Source organism: Planococcus citri, chromosome 3, assembly GCF_950023065.1.
Source record: "Planococcus citri chromosome 3, ihPlaCitr1.1, whole genome shotgun sequence".
NCBI lineage: Eukaryota > Metazoa > Arthropoda > Insecta > Hemiptera > Pseudococcidae > Planococcus > Planococcus citri.
The window spans coordinates 10705912-10728386 of NC_088679.1; the positions used below are offsets into that span (position 1 = coordinate 10705912).

Here is a 22475-nt window from a genome sequence, read left to right on the forward strand (position 1 = left end):
GAAGCAATATCAAAAATTTCACGTTCGAAGTTAATGGCAAATTATTCGACCACCACCACCTACGCATTTCAGTGCATTGTTTTAGACTCGTCGGACCAACATGGGTAACTACTTTGTTTCTTACGTAGGTAAATACTCATAGGTACTCTCAAGTAGTACGAGTACAAGCCGTTAAATACACACACACCTTCCTACGCAAGTACATCGCTCGTGTTTTTTCCACACCTGACTCTTTAAATAATGACAGTTGCATACCTGCGTAGGCTGTACGTAAGTATTTCTTCGTCGCGACGCTCGCACGTCCGCAACAACGCTAATTACTCAATTACACGCTACTATTTTAGAAGACCAGTAACTTATTTTGTACATTACACATAAAGTACTGTTTTACGTTGACGTCACTGCGTCTCAGAAAAAAAAACATCGTTGCTTCTGCAATAATGCAAGTTAGGTACAGCTACAGAGATACGAGTACGCAAAGTATTTTCATTACCAGTCTATGTAAACCAATGCCAGGCTGGGTGGTCACTCGATGAATAAGCACGGGTAATTCTTCGAGAGAAATGACTTCATGATTCATGGTGAGTCATGTCATCGAACCGTGCTTCTCACCCTTATTACGGTCACTTTGTTTGCTCTTTTTACGACTTTTTCGATTCCTTGCTTATTCTTTTTTTTTTTTTTTTTTTTTTTTTTTTTTTTTTTTTTTTGTATGTACGTATATTGTTGATGAAAATAATGAAATTGTAAAAAAAATACAAATGAGAAATGAAAATTCAAATTTCCACAGCTCTAGTAATCAAATTTTGTAAAAATTTATCCAAAATTGCAGTTTTTTGAAGTTTTGACAAATTTTTAGAACTTTGAAATTTTGTATTTTCAGGGTGTCTAACAAAATTTCTCCGAAGAAATGCAGTACTTTTACAGTACTTTTTGCATTGCCTTATTTTTTTCAGTGGCGGAAATACGGGGGAGGGGGGGTGGGGACAAAACCCCCCCAGACACCTTGAAAAAATGAATTTTTCGCTCGCGACGGCATAAAATATACCTTTTTTGTATAATATCTTGTATCTTGATTACAACCCCCTCCCCCCCCAGAAGGAATGTCGAGTTACGCTACTGTTTTTTTATCTAGATTACACCGACCCCCCCCCAAAGAAAAAAAATATTTTTGAACCGGTTGGAATTTGTCGATAAAATTTTCACAAGTATTAATTTAACAAGTGTTGCCATCTTTTGAGGTACAAAATGAACATTTTTTTAAATTTTCACCAATTAATTCATTTTGAGGTTTTTAAACAATTTTAAATCAATGATTCTCAGAAAAAATGAACCGGTTGGAATTTGTCGATAAAATTTTTACAAGTATTAATTTAACAAGTGTTGCCATCTTTTGAGGTACAAAATGAACATTTTTTTAAATTTTCACCAATTAATTCATTTTGAGGTTTTTAAACAATTTTAAATCAATGATTCTCAGAAAAAATACAGTACTTTGCAGTACTTGCAGTACCGAGGATTTCAATGAAGTACTTTTACAGTACTTGCAGTACCTGCAGTACCTGTTAGACACCCTGATTTTATTTTAATTCAATGAATTTTTCAAAAATTCATGGAATAGATTCTTTGAATATTATACTAAAATTGAGAGGAAAAATTGTAGAATGATTACATAAAAATTCAACTTTTACAAGCCATATTATGCTTCAAAAATTTGTGTTTAAATTTATCAAAAATTGTTTTTTTTTTAGAATTTGAAAAAAATACATTTCAGTTTTTCAAGTTGATTGAAAAACATCAAACGTTGAAACTTTATGCTTGAAGGTTACGCAAACTTTTGTACCTAAGCTCGCCTTAGCTTTCCAGTTTTTTTTTTCAACTAGAAATAGGTATCTTTGAATGTGCTGCTGTAACTTCACAAATTAATTTTTATGGCGTTTTTATGGTAGGTAGGTACTTACTTATAGGTAACAAATGAGCCTTCAGGATAAAAAAATAGTGAAATCGACAGTTTCTCCAATTTTGACGAAACTCACTCAAAATGTTAGTTTTGAAATTGTAAAACTACTCCAACAATTTTTTTAGTCGACCCCCTCCCCTCCCCTCATCCACTCCAACCAGAGAAATCTGCCCATACATGTTCAAAATTCAAAATTCTCGTTCCCTGGAGGGGATGGCCAAAAATGTTTGAAACTTTCATAGATAATAAGTCACTAGGTAGGCGGGTATGTGGAAGTTTCTTCAAAAAAATCATATTTGTTTTTTAGGGGAGGAGGAGGGGGGGTTGAAGACTTCGAAAATTTGTAGAAAAAAAAGAGGAGGAGCCCACTGCGAATTTTTTTCAGAGATTTAGTTACACTATAAGATATAAAATTGTGACCTGGTCTGAGAAAAGGGACCACAAGTTAGAAAACATTTTTTCACAGGAAAGGCAAAAATACATAAGAAAACAGGTCGACATTTTGAAAAATCGTTTTTTCGCGGATTTCGGTTGTTTGACATGTGAACTATTATGAGCAGGGATGAAAAGCCTTAAAATAAAACTTCAGCTTTTGGCTTTTAGCTTGAAATTTCAAAATTGAAACTTTTGGCTTTAGCTTTCGGCTATCTCGATTTTTAAGGCTTGCTTTAGCTAGACTTTCGGCTTCCAATGGCTTTTCCTTATATTTTCAATTTAACAGCTTTCAGCTATATTTCATTAAGCTTTTAGCTTTTAACTTTTGGCTTTAAGCTTTTGACTTTAAACTTTTAGCTGATACGCCATCAATTTACAACAAAATGGAATTAAAAATTAGATCAAGACACATTGATTTCATAATTAGTGATAGTGGAGAATATTCATTGCTAGAATTATTTTCCTTTTTTTTCATTTCACTAAATCGCATTAAAATAAAATTGAATGAAATTTTTTCATTTTTTTGTTTCTTCTAAATTTAGAGAATTCAATTCTGCAAAAAAGCCTTTGAAAAAAGCCAAAAGAATGAAACTTTTGGCTAGCTTTCGGCTTGGAAAAAATGAAACTTGCAAACTTTTAGCTTTTGGCTAAGTGCGAAAATCTGCTCGGCTTTCAGCTTTCGGCTTTAAGCTTTCGGCTAGCTTTTCATCCCTGATTATGAGGCAAAGCTAAAACACGTAATTTGGCCGAAAAGTGTGTTGAAAGCGCAATTATTGAAGTTAGTGTCTGTGGACTTGAAAAAGGGGTCACAAGTCGCTTTCTGTGTCTCTGTGTTTTCAATGATAAGGTTTGATATTCTTTTAAAAACAAAATTTTGGTTAGTTTTTGTTCTGTTTTTTTAAATGTTTTTCTCAAAAACTTGTTTTTCAATCCTGGGATTTCAAAAAATTGAAAAAAAAAAGGAAATACCTACTCGTATATGACATAGAAGGCTAGGATTGGTCCCATTCGACTCTTTATGATGTCTAGTTTTCAAAATGGCCAAAAAATCTGAAATGAGAAATTTGATTTGTGGTCCCTAGTCTCAGACCAGGTCACGTATATTTTTTGTGAAGCTCAAAAATCGGTGCAACATGTTCGAAAAATCAAAATCTTGCCAAAAACGTGTTTTTTCGTCATGTTTTGTCGTGTTAGGACTTTCAAGGTCAACATTTTTGGACAAAATAAAATTTCAAGCAAAGTAAATAAAAAAAAAAAACACGAAAATGACCAATTTTTCATTTTTGAGCCTCAAGAAAGCCCCATCTTTATATTAAGTCAATAATTCATACAACAACTTCGAGACGTGTTGGAAGCTCAAAAAAACAAAACTCTGAAATAAAAGCTGTCCTAATGATACATACAAGATGTCCAACAAAATCTGAAAAATAAAAAGAAGGATCTTGGAAGGATCTTTTGGAAGGAATTGAAAATGTACTGATACCCCCTCCTCGCCGCCGCCGCCTTATATGTACATTTTTACATGATTTCCAAAAAAAGGCTTCAAAAATTTATAATTTTTAAAAGAAACAAAAAATAATCACGAAAATACATCAAACAATGGAAATAATCAAATTGGTTTTTATTAATAAAATATGTATTTAATTTTTTACAATTATATTACCTATTAATTATTTTGACGTTTAAAAAACAAAAGAGTCTGAAAAATTGAGTTTTAATTTTTCGCTTAGTTTCGATACAATTTCTAACAGAATTATTTGAAAATTCGGAAAAAAGAAAGACCTTTGGGCAAAAAGAAGGAATTTTCCTGACTTTTTTGAAAAGAAGGACCCATAGGCAAAAAGACAAACCACTTGTACTTCCATCTATATAAAACACCTGTAGCCAGAATCCTTGCAACATAGCAATAATGTACTAATAATGCACGTACGTAAGTTAAGTTGCATACCTGTTTATTAAAGAGGGCAGCAGTATCCATCGTTCCATCGATGTAAAATTCTGTTCTGCTTTTAATCAGCTTGGTTGAAAATTTCAAAGAAAAATTGAAATTCATCATAGATAGCAGCATGTTCCGCGTCATTATTAGCTGACTTTGAAATTGTCCACGATTATATAATAAATCAATTCAACAGACCGGAACGAAAATCTGTCAGGGTGGTAAACGCTCAACAACGATTAAATCTGCAACAGTAATAATAATAAAGACAAAATTGCATAAATTTTTCTATATTTCAACGCTATCATATGTATGTATGTTAGTAATTACACAGCTATACGAAATTAGTACCACAACACAACAGGAAATCGTATCATTGACTACCTAAATGAAATTTCTGTACCTGTGTACGAAGTCAAGCTACACACAGATAATCCGAATAAATAAAGCAGAGAGTAGATGAGGTACGAGTACGTTTAAGTATCAAGTTCTCGAAATTCATAACAATTACAATACCAAAAATAGGAAAAACTACGACATTGAAACTGGCTTCTCTAAAATATATTATACTTTGTACTCGTATGTACTTTATTTATCAAATACATATGTATATCGTATTAAATTGACACATATCAATGCAGAGTACCAAGTACTTGAATCAAATAGCCAATTCTTTGCGGTATATATGTACAATCCTTAGGAAGGGGTACCGTGAGAGAGGACCTCGTCGTATCATTACACTGCCAAGGTTTTATCCATAATTCTTTATTATACTTTTTTTTTTTAGCCGTTGTTTCGTATATATTTTTTCATATGTATTAACGCGTGAAGCTAAATATATTGTGCGGGTTCACCTAATTTTCGGTTGCTCTTGTAAACAACGTTTTGATACATACGATTTTTTACTCGGTATAAGTTCACTAATTATTTTTTTTCGTGCAAAAAAAAATTTGGGTCGAATTTGAGAATTTGTTCTTTTTTGGATTCGCTAACAAAATGACTAATGAGCAGATTTATAGTTTTGGTGATTAGTTTCGTACAAAGTTGTGCCCGAAGATGAAGTATAATGTCCACAGTTCTCTTACGAAGTGCAATTTTGAGCCATCGAACGTATTTCGCTCGACTTTCCAACTTCAAGCTTCTGATGTAGCTACCTACCTCATACTTGGAAATTCGCTGATCAGCTTATATGAAGTCATTTAGCGCAATTGATTTCTTAGATCAAAAGGAGGCGACTGAAAGAAATAAGAAATCAATCTACAGACAAACATGAAAAACAACCACTCAGCAAACTTGGCTTTCTTTTTGTTGGTTATTTTACAGCAATGGATTATAATATGCAACTGCCAGAGCCTGAAAGGGAAATTCGACGATCAACGCTTCATAATTGCAGTTTTGCTTCCAGTTCACCAAATGGTGTATATTTCCTATGAAGACAATACCACGTCGATAAGTAGAGGAAAATTCATTCAGGAGCCCATGCTGCAATTGGTAGAAGCTGCATATTATGCCAAAGATTTGATAGAAAGGTATGTGATGCTTAATAGATAATTTTACAAATTGAATTTTCAAAGGGTCTATAGCCGAATTTCCTCTTAATAACATCTTACCTTGATGAGAGAATTTTTTTTTGAAAATTAAATTACCTGGAGCAATTTACTTTTACAGATGGGCTATTTTCTAAAAAAAAACTTTTTTGTTCGCCTTCAAAAGTTGTGCCAGAAACGACAGTCATAAATTCATAATCATAACCTAATTTTTAGAGAATTCACATACTCTCGTCCCATCAATTTCTAGATAGGCATGTTTCAGGAAAATTGAACATCAGTTGTAACTTCGAATGCTATGTGAAGATTTTTTTTGACCCTACCAGAGCAGTTTAAAATTTCTGGAGAGAATTGAAAAATCGCCAGAGGCCTCAAAATCGTCTGAAACTAGTCATTTTTGAAGAGGATTTGGTTAGGGAGGGAGGCGGAATGAAATAAAGCATTCATACACACGGATTCATATTGAAAAAAAAAATTAAACAGTTGTAAAATCGCTATAAAAACATTCTGAGCCAGCGATGCGAGAGGAGAGGGGGAGGGGGGTCAAATCGTTCCCTTCGGTCATTCAAAATAATCAGGAGTGAATTTTAAGATTGCCATCTAACTCTAAATTTGAATTTTTCTTTCATTTTTTTTTTCAAAACAAAATTATCACAACCTTTTTTTTTTCTTTTTCAATCAAAGGTGAAATTTTGAAAATGTTTCAGAAAATTTTGCATATTTGCTTCGCTTAGGCAAAATAATTCTTATGGTTTGAAAAACGTCGTTTAAATTTTATCATTTTTAAATTTTTAAGATGTAATATTTTGTTTAGCCGGACTTCATCAGTTTATGATAATTTATAACAATGTCATTTCAGACACGTTTTCACGATATTTTTATACATTTGCAGTAATTTCGTCGATTCTTTGTAATTTTTTATGATTTTAAAGATACTTTTTGGGTGTTTTTATGTCATTTTTAACATGTGCTTAGTCATGACCTTTTTTTTTTAGTAATTTTTGCTGAATTCTGTCAAATTTTCTCGAAATTACTAAAGTTTTTGATAATTTTTATGCAAATTTAATTTAATATGTTTTTAATAATGTTCTACGCAATTTTTCCATTTTTTTTGGCTGCAATTTTTGCTTTTTTAATTATTTTAACGCTTTTAAATTATCAATTTAACATATTTTTCAGAATTTTGCGAAATTTGCTTCCAATTTTATCAGTTTTAGGCGATCTTTAATTGTTTTTCAATATTTTTTTTAGTGTTTTTATGCTATTTCATTATGTTTCAAAGACGTTCTACGCAATTTTTTTGTCAATTTTGCCTAATTTTATTTAAATGTTATTAGTTTTTGGTCATTTCAAATATGTAGTTTACTAAATTCTTACTTCAGTTTTTTTTTTTTTTTTCATTTTTGACATGGTTTTTTTATTTATGCAAACTTTACTGAAATTTCATCCATTTTTGATGATTTTGAATGATTTTATGGTCTTGTCAAGTGTTCCAGAATGTCACTTTCAACACGTTTCAAAGATGCTTTTTGCATTTTTCACCAAATTTCACAATTTTGTTCAAAATTTCATCAATTTTTTTTTCAGAATTTTAGTAACTTTGTTGTTTTTAGAATATTTTCATGTCATTTTAAACGTTTTTTAATGACTTTTGTACGCTTTTTGCTCACTTTTGACAAATTATCTCAAGAGTTCATTAGTTTTAGGAAATCTCTGATAATTTTAATGCTTTGCAATTATTTTTATGTCATTTTTGACATGTTTCAATGACATTTTATGCAATTTTCGCTGAACTTGGTTAAATTTTCTTGAAATTCCATCAGTTTTTGGTAGTTTTAAAAGTTTACTCCAATCAATTGACGAAGCCGTAAGATTGTAACTTCCTCAGGTCACTCCAAAAAGTGCATCCATCCTTGAAAATAAACACCTAATTTTTTTTCTCATTTTCACATGGATATGTTTTTCCAGGGGGGGGGGGGGTGTCCAAAATTCATGTAACGTTGAATTTTGAAAACTTATAAAACAATTTGTTGAATTTTTCATAATAAATTATGTCAGATTTTTTAAAACTTGGAAAAATGTTGATCAATAATTTAGTGGATTTTTTGACAATATAACAGATGGGGGAGGGAGGATCAATTCACTACCAAAATTATTCCTATCTCAAAAAAGAATTTCTGATATTTTTTAACAACTTTTTTAAAACTCGGAATTCCAAACATTGAGTTAATTAAGCAAAAATCTTCTCCATGATTTAAAATTTTCCTTGGAGATAGACTTTGCACCAATTTTTCTATTGAAGTTTTGAAAAAAGCAGAATTTTTGGAACTGGAATTTTCACCTTTTTTTTTGCATGAGCTTTCTTCTATAAATACTTAGTACTTTTTTCGCTTGGTCTTGAAAAATGAGGGCGAACGTGAAAATTCTAGGGTCTCCAAAATCCTGAGCAGATCACTCCTTCTTCACCTCTAATTACCTCAGAATAAGAAACTAATCTGAATTACTCGTATTTCTTTAGAAAATAAGAACAAAATCAAATAAACGTTTATCATGCCAGACTCTGGACCTCATACGAACAATTATGTAGTTAGGTAATTCAATTTAAGAATACATACTCTTGTCATTTTGTACTAACGAACACGCAATCATGAAATGCAAGAATAGAGAGTACCTATCATTATATACACGATTAATTAATTCAACAGAGATCCCAACCTACTGCCAAATATCACTTTGGAAATAGTTGTCAAAGACTACGGCGATTTTCCGCAAAATGGGGTAAAAAAAATCGACTCAACGTTATTCGAAGAACTGTGCTGGTTTGGTAATTGGATTACAATAAAGGTATTTTATCATAATTTCTTCCAACAAAAATAAGCATCCAACAACTCCATCAATGAAACTGATCCCTTCGTTCTCCAACAGGACGGTCTATCGTGCCCACAAAACGAAACTTCACACCTGATAGGGGTCATATATTCAGACGACATGGAAATAGAACCCAAGTTTCAAACACTTTTGCAATCGTTTCCTCTGATTCCTCATATCAGTTACTCCGGCCCTCCGAAAGGAATCCTCGTCAATGAGAATCTTCGATTGGAACGCAGCGGAAAATTACGTTCATTTAATGCGATCTCATCGGGGAGCATTTTCATCATCGACATAATTTTTGAAATGTTGTTACACTACAACTGGACATACGTGGCACTTGTATATACTTCAGTTGGTGAGTGTAGTGTACCCTCAAGGTCCATTTATGCACCTTGACCTTGCCTAAGATATCGTCCAGAGACATCATTCTTAATCGACGATCAATTTTTTTGATGGCAAGGTTACCAAGGCATTCGTTACGCGAAACGTTTCCAAGACATGGCAGCCGATAATGCTATCTGCATAGCTCATATCATGGATAGCGAGAGTCTATGGAAAATTTTCGCCTGGAGGCAGAATTTGTGGGAGGTAATACCACCTTACAATACGGTTCAAGTGATCGTTTGTATATGCGATGAAAAAGAGCTCATGTATTTGCAACACGTGTTGATCGGGAATGGCAGAAAAAACAATACGTACATAGTTATCGTAGCCAATGGGTAGGTATAAATGAATGTTTTTCCAAACAGAGCACTCTGATATACTTCAATTTTTCAAAATTTGTGTATTTGTGTAAAAAGAAACGGAGCAGGATTGCCCAGATATCTATACACGACACAAAATTGGAACAAAGATGTCGTTCATATGAATTACGTAATTCCAAAGGCGACTACAGTCAAAGAATTCAACGATTACTATTTTTCAAAAACCGTAGAAAACAACCAAAGAAATCCGTGGTACAAAGAGTTTTGGGAGCAGCATTTCGCTTGTAAATTCGAACCAATTAAGAACGAGACAAAATGCAATGGTAACCATTCTTATATTTCGAGAGTTTACCATAAAAATCGTAGATCGTCCATTATAGGGTGATTTTAGTATTACGAGTAGGTATTATTTTTTTTTTCGTTCAATTTATTTTATAGGAACTATGCAGAGAAGAAATGATGCGAAATTATGGCTATTCCAACAGTACTCTGAGGTAGCCAATGTGATGAAATCCGTGTACACTTTGGCTCACAGTCTGCACGATACTTTGAGCAATGATAATTGGAAAGAATATCCTAATTTTTGGAATATGCTAGTGAGTAATTGACAAAGGAACATCGTTAACTCGTCTTCTCCGAATTGGCTAAAATTTGGCTCACTGAAAGTTCATGTCACTCACACCTCAGAACCAAATTTTCAGCTGCCAAAGTTGATTTTTCGAATTATTGAAAATGGCTGAAATAACCTATTTACTGACAAGGTTTTCATAAAAATGGTAAACCATGAGATAAAACTCAGAAATTTTATTTGAATACTCAAATCGACCATCTAAATCGATTGTGGCCATTTTCGAGACGTTCATGGAGCCTCCAGCAGAAATTAGTTTTTCTCCAGCACACTGGAATCGCTTCAGAATGCGCTGTAATTAACTTCGGCGAATAAAATTTTAATCCTCCCATAATTTTGATATTTTCAATCGATTAGGGCGGTTGAATCGCAAATCCGAGATGACGAGTTCGTAGTTGAATATACCATATTTTTAAAAAATTCCAGTAAAGCGTATTTCTGGAGAAAACTGTCCAAAACTACCCTTACACCCCAAAATCGACCCACCAAATCGATTGCGACCATTTTCGAGCCGATCTAAAGCCTCGAGCAGTAATTAGTTTTTCTCCAGCACACTAGAATCGCTCCAGAAAACGCTGTAATCAACTTCGGCAACTGAAAATTTGGTTCTGTGTTGTTGGTGACATGAACTTTCAGTGTGCCAAATTTCAGCCAAATCGGAGGTGACGAGTTGATAAGGTTTCCTTGTGAGTACAATACATCTTATAATGCAGATGAATTATTCAATTTATTGATAAGTATCATGTTTTTGAAAATTTTATTTTATTGTTTTCAACAGAGAAGTTACGTTAATGAAGTGAATTTTACTCTGTTTGGAGATGAAGTCAGCTTCACCTATGATGGATTACCTCGAACTGAAACGTTGGTAAAAAATATTTAGTATCTACTCATATTTAAATCGACACTTCTCCACTTTATATGTAAATTCCATTTTCCGACAACTTCATAGATTGATGTCGACATCACTGACAACAAAAAATGAATTTTTTATTTCACTCTTTGAGCTAAAATAACTATTTTTTTGGAAAGGGTCACATTCCCAGTCATTAAAATCATTCTTCAAGATAGAATTTCAAAACCAAAGAACAGGACTTTTGCAGGATCTGCGCAAGAGTTCTTCAAAGTAAAAAGCACACCTTCACACCTTCATTTCTACACAATCATTCCACGAATCCGTAATTTCCAAAAATATTACGTGTGTGAACTTTAACGCAAAATCTTGTTACAAGGAAACATTCTTCGGAAACCGTACTTAAACTCTTGATTGAGCTATAAAATTTGACACTCTGAAAGAGCACATTTCTACCACACCTCAGAGTGAAATTAAGAGCCGTCGATTTTTTTTTCAATTTTGAAGAATTTTTGAAAACTCCAGAAATATTAATGTAGAACATTTGTAAGCATAACAATAAATTTTTTACAAAGAAAACAAATCTATGTCGAAGCCAGTCCCTCGAATCGATTGCAACTTTTTTAGAAACAATCTGGAGCCTTCATCAAAAGCTAACTTTTCTTCAGCAGTTTTAAATAGCTCCAGAAGACATCGTAATCAATTTCGGATCCTGTCATCAGTTCGACATTTTGAATCAGTCAAAGAGCAGGTGAATCGTAAATCCAAGATGAAGGACTCTCGAAAACGTATTTTTTATAAAAGTTGAAAATCTCAAACAGGATGTCTTACAAAACTTTTAGACAAAAAATCATGACTTTTTCAAGACCTATTGGCTATTTTTTAGATGTTTACTGCATGAAAATACCTCCCCTCCCCCCCAAATTAAATAACTTGAAACTGCGAGAAAATTTTTTTCAATTTGTAGGCATATCAGTTTTTTTATTTTTCTGATTTTTTGAACAAATTTTTCATTTATTGATTTTTCTTTCACTTTGAGGGGCTTTAGTGTGTTTCGAGCAAAATTCATGACTTTTCATGACCACCTACGAAAATTCATGACTTTTTCATGACTTTCATCACATCTGCCAAATAAAAAAATCTAAAATCACCAATTCATGTAAGTAGAGAATTACTGTGAAACCTCTTCTATCCTTCCCCTTTCAAAATCGATGCCTCGAATCGATGCAACCATTTTTGAGCCAATCTTAACTTCTTGAGTCTATGGCGAATACCTACATAGTAACTAAAAGAAAATCTTCGACAAAAAATATGATTTAATTTTTTCAAATTTCATTTTAAAAAGCAGTAAACATTAAAAAAAGTCACTGAGTTCAATTAATCGTACGTATTAATTCAGTTTTTTCCCATTTTTCCATTTTTCAAATTAATTTCATTTGATTTTTGAAACAGGAAAATTAACTTACTTTACTTCAAATCGTAATTTTTCACTAAAAATTTACAAAAAATAAATAAATAAATAAAATGACCGCAAATTAAAATTTGAAACCCAACTATACCTAAAAATTATGCGACAGTTCAAGTCAGAGATCCAAAATTTTCCCCAGAATCGTTTGATTGACCCCCACAACTTTTTTTGAATCTTCCTCTTACTTTCCTATAACAATCCGAGACGTCAACCCAACCACCCTCTGCTCTCCCTCACTCAACCTAACGACAATTTGGCCCAAAAATTGATTTTCCAATGGGCCTGTATGCCATTTTAAAGTAGAAAACCAAAATTATCATGCCAATTTCTTAGAAAATGAAGGGAAATTCAATCAAAATTGCAAACTAAAATTCTATGGATTGAAAGTAGAAATTTTTCACTTAAAGCACATCTATTAATAAATTTTGAAGCATTTTTTAAAAAAATAAATAATTGAAGCGGTGCAGAAAATACCTACAGTGCAATTAAATAACACATAAGTACATTCAATGAGACTTACCACCCATAACTTTCATCTCGTTTTCTGAGACGATGAAGAAAATGAAAAGAACATTCCTGTTACATATCCTAAAATTTTGATTGTGATTCATAAAATACTATAAAAGTCTTATAAAACCAATGATGATGTAATCTAGAAAATTTTGAAATTCCTAAAAAAGAGACTGAAATTGAAGGGGCTAGAAATATGTATTTTTAAAAAAATATTTTTTTCTTTTAAAATATGTATTTTTAGCACCTTCAATTTCAAAGTTGGGCAAAAATTCATAATGACAAAATTTGTCTGTATTCCAAAATACATAGTTACTACCCATTCCCAAGGTCAAAAATACGTTTTTCTCGATTCTAAAATATTTCATTATTTCTAGCTCCTACAATTTCAAAGTTGGGCAAAAATTCATAATGACAACATTTGTTTATTTTCCAAGGTACTATACCCATTCCTAAGGTCAAAAATACATCTTTCTCGATTCTTTTTTCAAAGCTCGGTTGCCCCTCGAATTTCAAAGATAGGCAACTTGTCTATCTAATGTTTTTTTTTTCAAGTCGTATCTGATTATATGCAAATCTGAAGTTTTGACGATTCGCTCGTCCCTATATTGATATTAAAGGTCTGATGTGAATTGGACAAATTTTAATTTTTGAGTCGATTTAAGACTTACTTTTAATGTGAGTAACTATGTAAAAGAATATTTTTTCAAAAAAACTGGACCCCCAAAAACACTTGTGAATCAATCGATTTTTTCCATCATTTTTTCAAAATAACTGGACCTTGCACCTATGATCTCAAAAATGGCTTTTCATTTTGAATAGGTATTCTTTCATCAAAAGTCTTTTGAGTCTTTCTTTTTCAATTTACCTAGATAGAAAATGAGCAAAAATGCAAAATTACGAAGCTTCTCGTTGGTTTTGCTTTCGATTCAGTCGCATTGGGCCCTGAAGGAATGCGAAAGTGGAAATTTAATAACAAAATCAATTCTACAAATTTTACAAATACTCATCTTTCACAAAATTTTGATTTTTTTTTCCAATAGGAAGGTAATTTGAATTTTTTTTGTGACATTTTCTAAGTATCAATCGTAACATGGGTACAAATTGCTGTTTTAGGTTTGAAGCATACTGTTTCCACGAAGACTTCACTCCGTCAAAAGTTGGCGAATTTTTCAAAACAGGATACCGTTATTTCATAAATGAGAACAGAGGAGAAAACGCACAATCGTTTTTGTATCATAGAAGGACACTTGGAGTAAGCGGTACATTGGTGATGAATGAAAGTGCTGCTCTTTTTCCAACGAATATAAAACATTCGTGCAGCGAGCCTTGCCCTCCTGGACATGCAACGGTTAATTTTCACTCGAGTTTTAGTTACTCGAAACACAATTTTACAAAAGAACTGATGGGAATTTGACTTAAATTTCATTCGCAGATCAAACAAAATGACACATGTTGCTGGAAATGCGATCCGTGCGATTCGTTGGAAATATTGAACGATACTTCAATGTGCACCAAATGCGACCACGGCTATATGTCGAATGAAAACAAAACTGGTTAGTGGCCTATTTCATTAATCAAATGACTTGCAATTAAGTACCTATCTAAATTAAAATTAGCTACACAATATATTAAAAACATCCCATTTACAGCCTGCGTACCGATTCTAGTCAGAAGATCTAAATGGTACGATATCGATAGCTTAATATCCACGTGTTTTTCTTTACTTTGCATCACATTAACGATCTTCACTTCTGGAGTATTCATCAAGTATCGAGATACACCTGCTGTGAAGTCAACTACGAGAGAATTATGCCATCTCATGTTCGCAGGAATGGTTTTAGCCAATATTACTCCGTTCATTTCGATTCTATCATTAAATGAAATCACTTGCGCTATGATCAGAATCGTACCAGCGATAAGTTTTACCATGATTTACGCATCTTTACTGGTAAAAACCAACAGAATAGCTCGTTTATTGGCAATGTCCAAGAAGAAATTTCCCAATATGAATCCGAAATTTATGTCATTGAAATCTCAGGTAATCACAACTAGGTATAGTTTTTTTTTCCCAAAAACTTTCGAGTCCTCAAATTGAAAATTTTACATCGGCTGTATTGTTTTCAGATCACCATTACTTTTATACTAATTGCCATAGAGGTACTCATTTGTTCGATCCAATTATATTTCAAACAACCAGAAGCAGTGATCAACTACAGGGAAGAAAATAACACGTGGTTTGGATCAGAAACTTGTGATTTCGACGAAGACATTCTCATTGAAACGTTCGTCTTCGTAGCTCTACTGGTTTTGTTTTGCACAAAATACGCTGTCAAAACGAGAAATGTGCCTGAGAATTTCAACGAAGCGAAATATATCGGATTTGCTATGTATGCGACTGTCTTAACTGGGATGGCTTTCGCATTGGTATACTTCAATAGTGACAAAAAGGTACCTAATGGTTCCAAGAACAGACTCCTAGAACAAAAATGTGCCCTTTCCGAACTATTCACCTTTTCAAATCTAATTAGAATCTGATCAAAGGAACTGATTTCTGAAATTAGTTTGCCACATATCGCTTCTCAATCAAACTAGCAACAAGACTTTAGCGATTTTTTGTGCATTTTTGAAGAACTTTGACTCAAAATTTTTCAAAAATAATTTTAAAAAGTTCTAATAGAAAATTTATGATTTTCTCTCAAACTTTCAATCTATATCTATGGATTGCATAACACTTTTTCAAAAATTATGAAGCACTTTAAAAGACTCAAAGTTCAAAAAACACCACTGCAATTCAAGACCCTGCATTAAATAGAGCATAAAAAACCACGAACCTCTAAAATAATCATTTTCTTCCAACGCAGATGCTGGCAATTAACCTGAGCGTTTCGATAAGCTCGTCAATAGTTCTGATTTTTCTGTTCGCGCCAAAATTATACATCATTCTGTTGAAACCTCAGAGAAACACTAAAGGAAATTTCGTGATCACAACTGATATTCGAAGTTACCAAGGGAATGAAAAACGATCACATTCTAAACAGCAACATTCCATCAAGTAAGAATATCTAATATCAAAATTTAACTATCCGAATAGGTAAATGAATGAATTTTTTATCTGATTTTAATCGATACAGAATGAAGGAAAAGGGACAGAAAACCAACAATCCGAATGTCCTAAAAGAACAACTGAAGCGTTCAATCAGTACTGCTTCTTCAGAAATATCCAAAGTACTAGAAACAGGTAAGCACTTCGAAGCAGTAAGCAGTAGGGTGGGTTAACCCTTAAAGACCCAGGCTAATCCTGAGATGTTGGGTGAAAATGCTTTCAATTTCCTGAATTAGATCATCACAAGCATCACTTTAACCCACAGTTTGCCCCCCAGCCCCTTAAAGCCGTACCGATTTATTTAATTTTCCTTGAAAACCGAGAAAGCAAAAACCCCAATGAGGTCAATCATGGAACTGAATGATATAGTATCATTAGGTGTACTGAATGAGTGAAAGCATATCGCCAAAGAACACCCCACCCCTTTTTGGGGGGCAAATTTTCAAAAAAGTTGGGATAAAAAAATTAGACCCGTGCTCCATTTTTGGATAAACATATTGATGGTAGACCCTTCACAAAATGAAATCATGAAAGGTGTGAAAATGGTGGACCAGAGCGATTTTTTGAAAATTTGATTCGCTTGTCTCGATAAAAACCCGAAAAAACAGAGCATGAATACGCAAAGTACATAATATGGGAAATATTATCAAGTAGGCTTGAAATGACAGAAACAAGAATTGAAAGGAACACAGATGCTTTTAACAGCACATAAGTTCAGATAATCTACAATCCACCCATCAAATCTGTTTATCACTCCGTGGATATTCTTTCTCGATATTTGTCACCAAATAGTTACATCCTACAAAGGTTAGCAGTACGATTGTTTTTCTGCAGAAATTTCGAAATAGGTTTATCTACCACTTTGAAAAGCTTTACACAGTCAAATTGCAGCACTCCCTGGCATTTCATAATGTTCAAGCATTCATGAAGAAGTCACTATCCCTCCTCGATCATAGATAATGTAGTTCTACATCATGAAAATTGCACGAGCAGAAGTCGTCGTTTATAATCATGAGATTGTGTCTAGCTTATGACTACAGGATTCAGGGGATTTGAGATTCAGTAAAAAGCTTTCAACTGTTGTTCAACCACAACTCTGAACTTTTGAATGTTTTGAGAAATTCCTGCTGAAGTTGATATTCTTTCTCGATATTTGTCAACAAATAGTTACATCCCGCAAAAGGTTAGTGGTACGATTGTTTTTCTGCAGAAGTATCGAAATAGGCTTATCTACCACTTTGAAAAGCTTTACACTGTCAAATTGCAGCTGTTTCTGGCATTTCATAATGTTGAAGCATTCATGAAGAAGTCACTATCCCTCCTCGATCATTGATAGTGAAGTTGTACATCTTGAAAATTGCTTGAGCAGAATTTGTTGTTTCCAATCATGATATTTCAGGGAGTGCTGCAATTTGACTGTGTAAAGCTTTTCAAAGTGGTAGATAAACCTATTTCGAAATTTCTGCAGAAAAACAATCGTACTGCTAACCTTTGTAGGATGTAACTATTTGGTGACAAATATCGAGAAAGAATATCCACGGAGTGATAAACAGATTTGATGGGTGGATTGTAGATTATCTGAACTTATGTGCTGTTAAAAGCATCTGTGTTCCTTTCAATTCTTGTTTCTGTCATTTCAAGCCTACTTGATAATATTTCCCATATTATGTACTTTGCGTATTCATGCTCTGTTTTTTCGGGTTTTTATCGAGACAAGCGAATCAAATTTTCAAAAAATCGCTCTGGTCCACCATTTTCACACCTTTCATGATTTCATTTTGTGAAGGGTCTACCATCAATATGTTTATCCAAAAATGGAGCACGGGTCTAATTTTTTTATCCCAACTTTTTTGAAAATTTGCCCCCCAAAAAGGGGTGGGGTGTTCTTTGGCGATATGCTTTCACTCATTCAGTACACCTAATGATACTATATCATTCAGTTCCATGATTGACCTCATTGGGGTTTTTGCTTTCTCGGTTTTCAAGGAAAATTAAATAAATCGGTACGGCTTTTACGAGACGGCTTTAAGGGGCTGGGGGGCAAACTGTGGGTTAAAGTGATGCTTGTGATGATCTAATTCAGGAAATTGAAAGCATTTTCACCCAACATCTCAGGATTAGCCTGGGTCTTTAAGGGTTAACTTTGACTTTTTTGGGAAAATTTGAGGGGGGGTTTCGATAAAAAGTTGAGAAGGGAACTCAAAAGACTGTAGGAAAAATTTTGGATCCCCAACTCGAATCATTCCTTTTCTAACGTGGTTTCAAATTTTAAAATTTACAATAAAAAATTGAGAAAAAAATTTGAACAAAGAAATTTTTTTTCAATCGATCATAATTATGTTTTATTTCCACTAAGAAGTAAGAAAACTGTTTTTGAGATTTTTTCGCTATTTCAAACAACTTTTGAATACTTATGCCCCAAAATTATATTTTCACATTATACCAAACCTTTGGAAAGATGAAAAAAATTCATTTTTTTTTTTATATATAGTTCTAAGCGTAAAATTATTAACACAAAACAATTTCTCCAAAAAAAACTTTTTTTCAATTTTCAATGTAAATTTTAAAATTTGAAACCTCAGTAGAAAAATTATGGTTCAAATTGGGGACACATCCAAACATTTTTCTGCAGTGTTTTGAGGACCCTCCACAACTTTTTATCGAATCCCCCTTCAATTTTTCAAAAAAAAAGGTCAAAGTCGACCCATCCTAGAAAGCACCTCTCATCTACCTAGTGAAGCAGCAATCTAAATAACATAATGTAAATGAATTTGCAGACTTATCAATTTGAAGGATCAAATTTTACCAAATGTTTGCCTTGACAAAAAGCGACAATTTTTCATGCTGTAACTTACTTAGACAAAAAAAGATTTTTAAGCAATTTTAAGAAGCAAAAGTTTTTGTCACTTTTTGGCAAAAATAAGGCAAAAAGCAAATTTTTTTGAAAATTACGGGCAAAAAGTGATAGCATTAATTTCATTAAAACTCATTAATATCGTATTTAGATGGACAGGAAACCAGGTCAACCTCAGAAAATGAATCGCAAAATGACAAAAATATGAACATTATCGAGGAAACCTATGCTCAAATGGTATAGTTGAATATTTAAGCGCTACAGAAACAAATAATACCAATTTTTCACATTATTGTACATAATGTAATTTCATTTTTCGAATTACAGATTGAAAAATTGAAATTATGCCACATGGAACTGAACAGATTACAGAAAGAAGTCTCAAAGGATGAATAAAAGCATTTTTTCTTTAATCGAATTATTCTTATGTTTTGAGAGTACGCAAGAAATAAATCTGAGAAGTTGATTATAAAATTATTTGACATTTTGAACTTGGAAATCACCGGATTGACCGGATAGTTGCCGAAAAGGAACACATTCAAAATGAACACTTGATAATAAAAATACGAACAAAATTTCGTTTCAAATTCTTTTAGAAGTATAGATACAAAAAACACACCAATCGTTAGAAAAATTCAACTTCACAAAAGCGTTGAAAAATGATCATTGACAAAATAAAAATCTTTGAATCAACGAAATCAAAATGTGTAAGCAAAAGACGTGAAATGGCATTAAAAATGAAAGATACCGTTAAAATAAACCTTCAAAATAATGTATGAACCATTTCAGCTCTTCGAATCCATAGGTACTTGATTTACATCCTAATCTCAATCCAACTTCCACTCGCTCCCTTAGTATTTTTTTTTTTCCTCTTAGGGAAGCATCTAGAAATGGATCTTTTCAATTTCCAAATTTATTCAACATCATTGACATCACATAAAATTCTTCTTTCAAAATATAAAATTGATAAGTTACAACCTTATATGAGATAAGATAACCAACACATCTTATCTTTGCTTTAGTGATTATTATACCTAATTTATTACATCATGAGAATGCATTTTGTATCATATTATGATATCACATCAGATTAGCAATTCAAAAATATTAAGGAAGGGGAGGGAGTGACAAGTCATCGAAACGAACCAAACTATGATCAATTTCATCAAATTATTCGCCAATTTTCTACTTCCCAATCGATAGAAACAACGAAAACCGAAGAAATATCAATGAGAAGTAAGACGACAGGGTAGAAATTTAAAAAACATGGTTTAATATAACAAGTATGTATCTCCAAACCCGAAATATCCTCCGATTTTACTCCCCTTCGTTTACGAAGCTTTAATTTCAAAAACGTATCAAAAATCGGATAAATTTGAAGCCAAGACTGAAAAATCCACCGTAACCTTATCATACAAAGTGAGTTTATGGCCGGAACCCGAAATGCAGAATTCATTTACCTTACTTAATCTCGTTAATATAACACGTATCCCAAATTGCAATAATTAAAAGCATCACATTATCTTCGCCACTTTAAAAAATTTATCATTTAAATAGTCTATGAATGAATAAATAACTCTTTATTCATTATTGTGTGTTTTCCGGTTGCTGACCAGAGCATTAAAGATGAAGCAGCTTTTTAAAAGTATCACTCAAGAATAAATCCAAGACAGACAGAATGTCCAAACCCTGTGCTGGATTATTTCAGAGTCCAACTGCTTCACTTGGAAGTCTGTGTGGTTCATTTGCAACGTAATCAGCAGCATAATATCCATCAACCCATACAATAGTCCCGTTGTGACATGTAAACGAACGATATCGAGGAATGATCTGATGACTTACCATTTAGATCAGTTTCTTCATTCATATATTCCGAAATTTGAATTCCAAGCCGGATCTGTCTAACGAGAAAAAACAGACAATTACTATCAAGTTACTCGTTACTCGAATAATAACGAATAAGTAAAGTTACCTAGCGTGTAACATCATCTTCGAATGGATAACGATGTTCATATGACATGACGATCAGTTGGGATGAAATCTAGTAGGTACACAGCTTCACATAGATCAATTTCTTGAAAACTAACTTTCCATTCTTCGATGCAATACGAACTTCAAATATCACTTTCGAGGCATACGGTGGAAAATGCTTCGTTGGACTTCGATTCCGTGACTAAAACTAACCGCTCGATAACTTCCAGTTCCAACATATAGTTACTAATCATTCACAATTCACAAGATCTGTAGACATAAATAGTAGGAGATTATGTCTCATTTGATAGGTACGTAGAATGATAGAATAAAAGTCGACTGAAACGGAATTTTTCAACTTACTTTCGGATTCAACTTCGATTGAAATTCGTAAGATGGAAAGATCGATTGCTTTTCAACGCTTGTATATCGACTCATCTTCGAAGGGATGCAGAGCAGGATAATAAAATGCACCGGAAATGTGTTTACATAGGTGACGATATACGCCTGAAAGGCTGAAATGTAAACAAAATGATGTTGATGAACGAAAAGTTTCAATAAATTAACAATTAATTCGTAATTGACTTACCAATAACTATAACGAATATTAGTAACGATAATAAAGTAAGATCTTCTTTTCCAGAATACCGGAATACGTTTGCAACTTTGCAAGGAAATTTACTTCAGCATTTTGAGCAAGCAACAGCTTGACCATGATCACGAACGATGACTCAACGTCATACCGTCAAAGTTACAGCCAAGCTTACAGAAAAGAAAACACTTCGAATTACTTAACCCGCTTCAAATTAACATGTTTCGACATATTACTAATATTTCATAATGCATCAATTAAATTTAAAACACCATAACTTATTACTCACTTTACCAATCTTCATTCGAATTCGTAGGAAAAAAATCCGCTCGACCATAGACCCCGACCCGTACCCAAACAATCAGCCATCCTTATCACCAATTTTGGACTTGTACAAATTTACATCGTTGATCCAATCGCAAGCAATAAATGATGAGTTCTGAGTAATTTTATTAAATTTAATCACTAAATCATAAGGAAAGAAAGAAAAAACGAAGAAAAATCCTATAATGAGTAATGAAACAGCAAAAACATATACATAAATTTATTGGGTACTTTTTTTGTTTAGATATACTCAGCTGACTCCATCTTTAGAAAAACACTGAGTTTGCTCAACAGCAAGTGATTGAAATTGCAACACCATGAATAAACACTTACATAGAAAGAATTTTTCCCTTCAAAATACAAAGTTTTCTCTTCCATCAGTTGTACATTTCGTGTTGTGTTATTACGTAGTGATTTCGAAGATTCAGCATCAGCGGTGAGTCTTCGCATTATGACCATGTGATCGAATTTTTTTAAACAATTGCTGGGAAATCACTTTGACTATATAGATATACTACGTATATGGACTGCTAACCCTTATCAAAGTGTAAAATGTAAACATAAAAGTCCACGCAACAAAAACCAGGGTTTCAGTCGAAGATTACGTGCAATTGTATGCGAGGATGACGCGAGGTGACGCGCGCATCCAAGGTTCCGTACTGTGAGAGCCAATGAGCAGCGTTTTCAGGCAACGAACACCGTTTTTCGTTGAGTGGACT

General features: G+C 33.1%; 2 protein-coding genes across 3 annotated transcripts in view; one reads left to right on the top strand and one right to left on the bottom strand.

Annotated features, from left to right (window-relative positions):
- Positions 1 to 22249, bottom strand: part of LOC135840267 (uncharacterized) — a 120016-nt gene extending 97767 nt beyond the window's left edge. Inside the window, exons 1-6 of the mRNA XM_065356705.1 lie at positions 21722 to 22249; positions 21430 to 21602; positions 21204 to 21355; positions 20842 to 21110; positions 20712 to 20770; positions 4344 to 4576 (exon numbers count right to left, since the gene is read on the bottom strand). The gene's annotated coding sequence lies outside the window, so the exon portion shown is untranslated. The remainder of the gene's footprint in view (positions 1 to 4343; positions 4577 to 20711; positions 20771 to 20841; positions 21111 to 21203; positions 21356 to 21429; positions 21603 to 21721) is intronic.
- Positions 5124 to 19343, top strand: LOC135840264 (metabotropic glutamate receptor 5-like). Of its 2 annotated transcripts, none has more exons than XM_065356701.1 (15): positions 5124 to 5860; positions 8584 to 8722; positions 8804 to 9104; positions 9210 to 9468; positions 9550 to 9776; positions 9892 to 10049; positions 10860 to 10942; positions 14026 to 14260; positions 14345 to 14465; positions 14562 to 14950; positions 15037 to 15360; positions 15774 to 15964; positions 16044 to 16150; positions 19021 to 19106; positions 19197 to 19343. In XM_065356701.1, the coding sequence occupies exons 1-15, from the start codon at positions 5601 to 5603 to the stop codon at positions 19263 to 19265; spliced, it is 2949 nt and encodes a 982-aa protein (XP_065212773.1). In that variant the 5' UTR covers positions 5124 to 5600; the 3' UTR covers positions 19266 to 19343. The 2 variants fall into 2 exon arrangements, with proteins under 2 accessions (XP_065212773.1, XP_065212774.1); XM_065356702.1 differs by lacking the exon at positions 5124 to 5860 and adding an exon at positions 8393 to 8469.
- Positions 22250 to 22475: the final 226 nt, after the last annotated feature.

What these genes read in the sequence shown, in the direction of transcription:
- LOC135840264 (XM_065356701.1), top strand. Translation starts at nt 5,601, where the DNA reads ATGAAAAACAACCACTCAGCAAACTTGGCTTTCTTTTTGTTGGTTATT. An exon ending in AAACAGCAACATTCCATCAA is followed by an intron (nt 15,965 to 16,043) that starts GTAAGAATATCT and finishes TAATCGATACAG; the next exon opens with AATGAAGGAAAAGGGACAGA. An exon ending in AGGAAACCTATGCTCAAATG is followed by an intron (nt 19,107 to 19,196) that starts GTATAGTTGAAT and finishes TTCGAATTACAG; the next exon opens with ATTGAAAAATTGAAATTATG.